The 8,963-nt window shown below is 41.6% G+C and overlaps 1 protein-coding gene across 1 annotated transcript; it reads left to right on the top strand.

The window, feature by feature from the left end:
* Positions 1–1,708: 1,708 nt before the first annotated feature.
* LOC306918010 (uncharacterized protein) lies at positions 1,709–7,883 on the top strand (the record flags this gene model as incomplete). The annotated part of the gene is made up of 4 exons (XM_079530908.1): positions 1,709–1,756; positions 2,455–2,598; positions 3,667–3,977; positions 7,845–7,883. The coding sequence occupies exons 2-4, from the start codon at positions 2,490–2,492 to the stop codon at positions 7,881–7,883; spliced, it is 459 nt and encodes a 152-aa protein (XP_079387034.1). The 5' UTR covers positions 1,709–1,756; positions 2,455–2,489.
* Between the last annotated feature and the right edge of the window lie 1,080 nt (positions 7,884–8,963).

Raw genomic sequence — 8,963 nt, 5'->3', positions numbered from 1 at the left:
ATTATAACTAGGTAAATTAGGCGAGTGCTGTGGGAAACCGGCAGCACGCGGCCAACACCCAGTGTGTGGAGGAAGCCCTTTAACAACAATACATGAGAGTGTTTGTAGCTAGGGATCCTCAAGACAAACAAAGAGAAATGGTGATAATTTGACAACCACAGCCTTGAGAGGACAACAATTTGCGCTCTCGGCAATAGCCACAGGCAGGATGTCAACACCACGACACATATAGTGTCTTAACAACTCTTTGGACCTGCAATACAGAACTGATGTAAAGATTCTAGGAGCTACACTTTCCTACGATACTCACGTCAGGTAGCGAGAAGAAAATAGAGGCCGGGTGTGGGCTGTCACGTGCTTATATAGCCTACCGGGACGCACGGTCAGCCTACACGTCACATGACTTTGTTTATATTAAGACTCGACCTACGCGGAGCGCGAGAGGTATATTCACTATTGTTTACTGCCTACTGGCAGTCAGTAAGGAATGAAACATAAATATAGTTTGGTAACTCATGGTCCCTTAAAAGACAGACAGACACACAGCATGTTGTTTCCGCTTGTGCTGCTACATAAGTATAGCACGACAAGTTTAAACCCATAATCATGTTTAGCTATTAAGATATTTGGCATAAATGGTGAGAGTCACATAAATGGTCAGAGTCACAGGCACGGCACACGCAGTGGCTTTTAAAAAATCACACCCGTGTGAACTGAGTGGTGCAAGGTCTTATATAGACTGATCAGCTGTGGTCTGACGTAATGCCTGACGTAATGAAATCACACCCGTGTGAACTTAGTGACCATAACAACCATGCTCATTTTTGAGTGGTGTAAACCACTCCTACAACTGGCTTTGTTAGTTGAGTGGTGTAAACCACTCCTACAACTGGCTTTGTTAGTTTACGTGTCTGTTCGTACCAAAAAATGAGCATGGTTGCTATGGTCACCCAGTTCACCCGGGTGTGATTTCAGCTTTGTTAGTTTACGTGTCTGTTCGTACCAAAAGATGAGCATGGTGCATTGTGATTGGCCGGAATGAGACATTACGTCAGTGACCACAGCTGATCAGGTACGAACAAACACGTGGACACGTAAACTAACAAAGCCAGTTGTTGGAGTGGTTTGCACCACTCAAAAACAGTTTGCAGAATTACAGTACATTTCAAGCACAACTCAATACAAAAACTGTTAACTGTGAGTGGATGACCCAATAAAAGCATTACACTTGTTTACCAGAGGGTCCATCTTGTTCAATTCATCAAAACATTTAGAGATGTACAAATATACACTTCTATTTTTCCAAAGAACACAACAGGAATTCATCATAAAGGAGGTACAAAGGGAAATATACAGTGAGGGGGGAAAGGGGTGGTTGGGGGTAGATTACATTAATAATGATTAAAAAAATGTTTTGGCCACATCGGTGAAATAATGTCCGATTTCGGGCATCGGCGCCAACAATGACGGATACATCGCTGAGACCGATGTCGGGCTCTACTCAACACCTTGCTCTGCGAGGCATTGTGAAGAGACTCGAGACACTCATTTTTTAAACGATCCTGACAAAACGAATAGGAGAATAATCTTTGAGTTGACAGAAGCACTTTGAGTTGCTCTGCTGATGCTACCGTCTCTCCCCTCCTCCTGTCTGTGTGTAAAGAGATTTCATCTGAATATGAGGAGAGGAGAGGAGGTCTGGTCCTGGAGGAACCACAACCTCCACAGATTAAAGAGGAACAGGAAGAGGAGACTGGTGAGTCAACTTTGACATTACTACGTAGGAAGATGTGGTGCAATATACTCTATCAGGTAAAACACAATGATGTTTTTATTAGTATTAATCTAACAAGACTAAAGGGTTATTCAGAAACTGTAAGGATAAAAATATAGTTTGGTAACTCATGGTCCCCTAAAAGACACAGACACACAGCATGTTTCCGCTTGTGCCACTACATAAGTATAGAACAACAAGTTTGTACCCATAATCATGTTTAGCTATTAAGATATTTGTGCGTGAGACTTTTAAGATTTTAAGCACGAGACATGGTACTGGTCCACTCAAAGGGTTAAGTGATCTGTCCAGGAAGGTTCTAATCATCAATCAGCACCAGACACTTCATTCAGGAGTGGTGGATTCTTGAGCCACAATGGTTCTGCAGGCTCCACCTGGGCAACGGTGGTGCTGCAGGCTCCACCTGGGCAACGGTGGTGCTGCAGACTCCGCTTGCAGCTTGAATGGCCCTCCTAAAGGCCTCACCATGGGTGTGTTGGGCTTCCTCCTCACGGAAGACACAGGCCAGGGCGCCAACCCATACTGCTCCCGGGTGCCGTCTACATTCCGGCTTTCACCCGTCTATCCGGTGGTCACCAGACTACTCCTGGTTGTTCAGTTGTTCAGTAAACCCTTATTGAATGATAAGTACAAGTTGTTTTTACTGGTGATTTCCACAGAGCACCACAGGGAGAGGTCTACAGTATCTAGAGAGATGGCCTCCAAAAGACATTCAACGTTGTCAGAGGAACAGCCAGAGGTGGACCAGAGACGTGGACTGTTTGATGCAAAGATGCAACCTGTAGTAAAGTTGTACCGTATAGGTATGTGCTGTTTTGTTTACTTACTTACATAAAGGGATATTTCACTTTCAAAATAATTGTGGGTATTGTTATCGTCTACTATATTTATTTTTATCAGACAAGCCCATTGTAACTTCAAACTCAATTTTAACCATCGTAGATACACAGAAAACACCCATCCCTGGTTCTAGTGAATGATATTGTCCTTCCCCTCGGGGGGTCGCCAAATTATTTTGGGGGGTCCCCAAATTATTACAAAAATAATAATAATCTTTTTTTTGTAACTGAATGGCTGGAAAATGGAAATGAAGAGTTTACATGGTACACATGCATACACCTCCCTAATGATTATATCTGGTTTCAGTATTTATTTATGGTGTATTGTCTCTATTATTAAGGTTATTGTAGCAGTCAATTTATATTGAGGGTCGGGAGGGGGCGGGGGTCCCGAGACATTGCCAAAGCATTTCCGGGGGTCCCCGGCCAAAAACGTTGAGTACCCCTGCCTTAGAGGGGGACAGCCATAGCTGAATGGGTAGAGAGCCTGTCTAGAAAACAGAATGTACCACAGTGATGTTGTTAGGTCTGCAGTGGGTCCCAGGACCCACGGGTGGGAGTCCTAGTAAAAATGGTATATATATATATATATTTTTAGAAATTGTAAATCATGCATCAATTCAAGATTGAGACCTGGAGTCACCACTACACACTATATGTATGACACACTCAAAAATCATTGTATTATTGGAACATGTTTGTTGAAACTTCCAACAACCAGTTTGAGTTTGTGCCAATTGTTTCAGTTGTCTTTTCTTTTTTTCTTGTAGTGTAATTTTGTCATAACCTTCTGTTGAACACGTATTACTTATTTGTAACTATTTAAATGCAACATTATAATCAATACAAACAAAATATGTCTTCTAAAATCTTTACATGGACAAGTAAGTAAATGTTCTTGTCCCAATAAGAAGTGGCTCAAACATGTAATGTCAAGCCCTGAAAACTGTCTTTGATTAGAAATGGAGAAGATGATGTTCCTCCAAAAATGCAAACATTAAATGTTTTTCTCTCTTTGTGTCTTTTTTCTAGCCGTCCCGCACCTCCCTGTGTGTAAAGAGGAGGTTTTCACTAAACAACCGGAGAGGAGCTCCAGTCTGGTCCAGGAGGAACCACAACCACCACAGATTAAAGAGGAGCTACTTCAAAGACCAATGGAGGCTGATGGGTCAACGTTGACATTACTAGCAGTGAAAAGTGAAGATGATCATGATGATGAAAACAGAGAGACAGAGCCTGTAGCCGGAACCTCAACCGAACACATGAAAACACAAGCTGATGTAGAGGACTGTGGAACATCACAACCAACTAGTGACAACCAGCTCCTCTCTTCACACTGTTCTGTATCTGACACTGAAGACAGTGATGAGTGGCAGGAGCCCAGTGAAGGTCAGTCAACTTTAAACACACTGAAGTCACACAAGGCACAACATGTGGAAGGACAAAGATTGTCTTTGAGCAGCAAGCTGTCCAAGGACTTAAAATCATCAAAACATATTCACTCCATGAGGAGCCACACAGGGAAGAAACACTTTAGTTGTACAGACTGTGGCAAATGTTTTAATCGTAAGGCAAATCTGACTAAGCACTCAATGATTCATACAGGGGAAAAGCCCTTCACTTGTACAGTTTGTGGTAAAGGCTTTATTCATAGTGGTGATCTAAAAAACCACATGAGGACTCATACAGGGGAAAAGCCCTTTACTTGTAACGTGTGTGGTAAAGGCTTTGCTCAGGGTGGTCATCTAAAAACACACATGAGGACTCATACAGGTGAAAAGCCCTTTGCTTGTAACGTGTGTGGTAAAGGCTTTGCTCTGGGTGTTAATCTAAAAACACACATGAGGACTCATACAGGGGAAAAACCATTTACTTGTAAAGTGTGTGGCAAAGGCTTTGCTATGAGTGGATATCTAAAAACACACATGATGACTCATACAGGGGAAAAGCCCTTTACTTGTAACGTGTGTGGTAAAGGCTGTCTTCACATCGGTAATCTACAATTACACATGAGGACTCATACAGGGGAAAAGCCCTTTACTTGTAACGTGTGTGGTAAAGGCTTTGCTCAGGGAGGTCATCTAAAAACACACATGAGGACTCATACAGGGGAAAAACCATTTACTTGTAAAGTGTGTGGCAAAGGCTTTGCTATGAGTGGTCATCTAAAAACACACATGATGACTCATACAGGGGAAAAGCCCTTTACTTGTAACGTGTGTGGTAAAGGCTTTGCTCAGGGTGGTGATCTAAAAACACACATGAGGACTCATACAGGGGAAAAGCCCTTTACTTGTAACGTGTGTGGTAAAGGCTTTGCTCAGGGTGGTGATCTAAAAACACACATGAGGACTCATACAGGGGAAAAGCCCTTTACTTGTAACGTGTGTGGTAAAGCCTTTGCTATGAGTGGTCATCTAAAAACACACATGAGGACTCATACAGGTGAAAAGCCCTTTACTTGTAACGTGTGTGGTAAAGCCTTTGCTATGAGTGGTCATCTAAAAACACACATGAGGACTCATACAGGGGAAAAGCCCTTTACTTGTAACGTGTGTGGTAAAGGCTTTGCTAGGAGTGGTCATCTAAAATCACACACAAGGACTCATGAAAGGGCAAAGCCCATAGACACATGAGGACTCATACAGGGAGGAAACCACTTAGTTGCAGTTGGTGCCAAATGCTTGGGTCAAAATGCACATCTGAGGATAATGAGGAGGAATCATACAGGGAAGAAGTGGTTAGTTGTAATAGTAATAAATGCACATTTTCCCCATGAACCTATTTGAGTTGACACATGATATAACATCATTCATTCTATTCCAGGATGACAATGACAGATGATAGATACTAAAGCAGTGGAATCACATAATCTGACAATAGTGCGTCAAAGTCCCGCCCCTTTCAGAACGAAGAGGGCACCAGAAGAGAAGTTCTGATTCATTTCCCCATAGACATATCAAAACATATTTATTTAAATACCTTTTAAGCCTCGGAAAAAGCCAACTCAGATTGTGACAAATCATGACAATGACAAAAAATGTTGGTCCGGACAAATCATTAGAAATAATAAAAACTCAAAGTGTTACCCTCCCCTTTTTTTCTTCTAATTTGTTTGGCCCAATTCTTTTTTGTTTATTGTTATTTGTCACCATCCGAATTTCAAGACCACCACAATTTAGTTTCTTGTTATCTTTTTGTATGTAAAACCTATATAAACATGGCAGAGAAAGTTTTTGTCTTTGGTAGATTATTTCTCTATGGTAACACTGTTTAATTATACCGTTGGATGTTTCAGACGTTATACCTTTATACGTTTGGAAACTCAAAACAATTCAATGGCAACAGAAGGTTTGGCATTGGCAGAGATTTGTCACATTTGTTGTGGGTGTATCCCACACATACTGATACTGATACATACTGTTCATTGTCAGCGTGTAGATTCATAAACCAAGTGTGATGCTATGTTAACACATTTTCCTGCACATTAGATTTGTTTCTTCAGTATTTTGTTTCTTTCTGTTTTCTTTTTTTTCAGGATTTGGAAAGTGAAAGTGGTTAAATGTGTCTGTGTTTTATAAATATTGAACCAATGTACTAACAAGAGCTTGTGACTAAATAAATAACTAGTTTGCGTCTGTTGGAATGAAGGTTCTTTCATATTCTGCAAACTGCCTACAACTGCTACAGTTTTTCTCATTTTTATTTTATTTTTTTCTTTAACCTGTACTACCTATACTCAAGGTATTAATATTATTATTATTATTTTAATTACATCCATTATTATTATTTGTTATTATTATTGTTATAATTATTTGGGGTCAAGTCCGATGGGGAAAAGATCCCTTATTGTTCGTACAGCAACGCAGATCGGCTGAGGCTGCCAAAACTTGCAGTTCTGGCTTAACTGTGCAGTCGTTTTTTGCAAAACTTGGCAATATGGTAGAGGGCTATGCTACTTTAAACGGTGAGGCCCACAACCATTGGCCAAAGGGTGGCGCTTTAGCACTCAAGTGAAAATTCGAATATAAAAAAGGTATAGCTCATGAACCTGACAGTCAGCGGACTCCCTCTTTACCAAGCGTTTCCACCTTGTAGGTTCTGCCTCGCGTAGAACATATACGCCCGTTTAATCTAACGTGATGATGTTTATGGTCGCTATCGGAACACGTTACTAACATGTTTCAAATGGACAGATCTACAAGATAACAGCGTGTCTGTTGTGCACCGCATTACACTTGTAGATCAGCTTATTTTGGCAAGCAAGCCCCTAAACGATGGATCCACTTGTTAATAAAGTAGCAATCGGTAGGATATCCTTTTCTCACGTATAATGAGAAAGAAGTTAATTGATTTAAGTTTGACCTCAAGACTAAAGGCTAATTATAAAGGCAAGAATATTATAAAAGCCATTTATATTGAACAATTGCTCATTCATTCCCCTTTGCAGATGTAGTGTTTCGCAGGTAGCGGGGATTGAACCCCAGTCTCCCACTCGCCAGACCGACACACAACCTGTTGTGCCAACAGGGCTGAGCTGATTGGCAGGGCTGTTGTGGGCCGGGTCTTGATATCTTTCATCATCAGAGCTTATGATTATTATTTGATTAATATCATATCACTGTCGTATGTCGGAATAACTGGGGAAATGGATCAAATCTGGACACACAACACAGCTATAATTTCTTTGTCAGATGGTAAGTCCACTGATGCGTTCTTGTGATGATATATGTCGTCATGAAATATTAAATGATTCACGGGACATTTGGAGTTACCGAGGCATGCATGTCTGTGTTCATGTTGTGATCAATATACAGTAGCCTACAGTATAGCCCTATTGGCCCCACAGCCGATCAGCCTAAGTATTAAGCCATGCTCTGCAAGCCAGCTCTCCTCCAAAGGTGAGATATGAGCAGGCTGCCTCGTTGGGAACAGATGCACGACCATTTTGTCGTGGTACTTATATAAGTCACACATTCAACAAGCTTTGAACTGAGCAGATTGGGCAGATTGGCCAAAACATCTTTAAAACGGCCACATTTTGCATTTATTTCACCATAGTAAATGCTACTTTAATGGACTGAAGAGGGCAGTTTTTTATAGACGGGTAAAGGGGCAGTGGCTGAAGCCTATGCACGTGCCTGCCTTTTCCTAACGGTCACCAGTGGACCTATAATACAGTGTTTTGGGGGTCTTCTCCTGGCTTGCAGGCCGGCGGCCGGAGGATTGACATTAAAGATGTGGATTGATCCATCATGACATGCTGTGGTCTCACTCTTTCTACCAACACCTCTTAGTGCGGCGACACATTCCCATGATGACAGTCTGTTAAGATGTGATCTTTATTGTCTGTATATATGTAAATGATAAACCCTTATTCTGAAGTGCCACACCGGAAGTACCGGATATGCCTGTTACCCAATGGGTTTATAATGACGCTGCTAATAAAGATGCTCGAGTTATTATGGTCACGAGCTGAATGTAAGTGCTGAGTCCTCATTCTTTTCCTCCATTATGTTTGTTTAGTCCGACTAGCTCCAGGCTATCTAGACTCTTCCTTATCGCTGTAATGGCAGCTCTGCTAACACAGTCTATACAGAGTAGCCTATCTGGTATTTCTGTAACCTCCAAAAGAAAAACTAAAAACAAGAAAAAATGATATTATGAGACCATCACTGCGTCAAATATAATTCAAAACAAATTAAATTTTACAGAAAATATACAATATTCAAAATTGGCCAAATCGTCACCTATCTAAGAAAGGATTAGAAATACATTTTCACAATATGGAACAGTGTCAAACAAGATGTAATGACTCAAATCCTACTGCTTGGCAGGGTGGGGGCGGAGGCGGTCTCCAGTTCAGTTATTAAGGGGACAAGCTAAATGGCCTATGGTCCCTTATTGTAGTTGTCTGTTTTTAAGGGGCCACGCCCGAAGTGCCTTGCCCCTTACAACAAAATTGCATTTCTGGCTTAACCGTGCAGTCGGTTTTCGTGAAACTTGGCAATATGGTAGAGGGGTATGCTAAACGGTGAGAATGCAAAGCCCACGGCCATTGGTCAAAGGGTGGCGCTATAGCACTCAATCAATAGCACTCAAATGCAAAATTTGAACAGGTATAGCTCCGTTTGACCGCCAACAATAAAACTTGGATAGACATATGCGTCTCCTCATGTCGAACAACCTTCGTGTTCTGACTTTTGACCTCTGACCCTGGCTAATGCTGCATTAACATGGAATCAGGCAAGCAGTAGATCAGGCAAACCGTAAGTCTTTTTAGTGGACGGGAGCAGGACGGTAAACGGAACAGGACGGCACGGCAGACC

Source organism: Electrona antarctica, assembly GCF_951216825.1.
Source record: "Electrona antarctica genome assembly, contig: scaffold_40, whole genome shotgun sequence".
Classification (NCBI taxonomy): Eukaryota; Metazoa; Chordata; class Actinopteri; order Myctophiformes; family Myctophidae; genus Electrona; species Electrona antarctica.
This window is presented reverse-complemented; position numbering and strand designations above follow the sequence as displayed.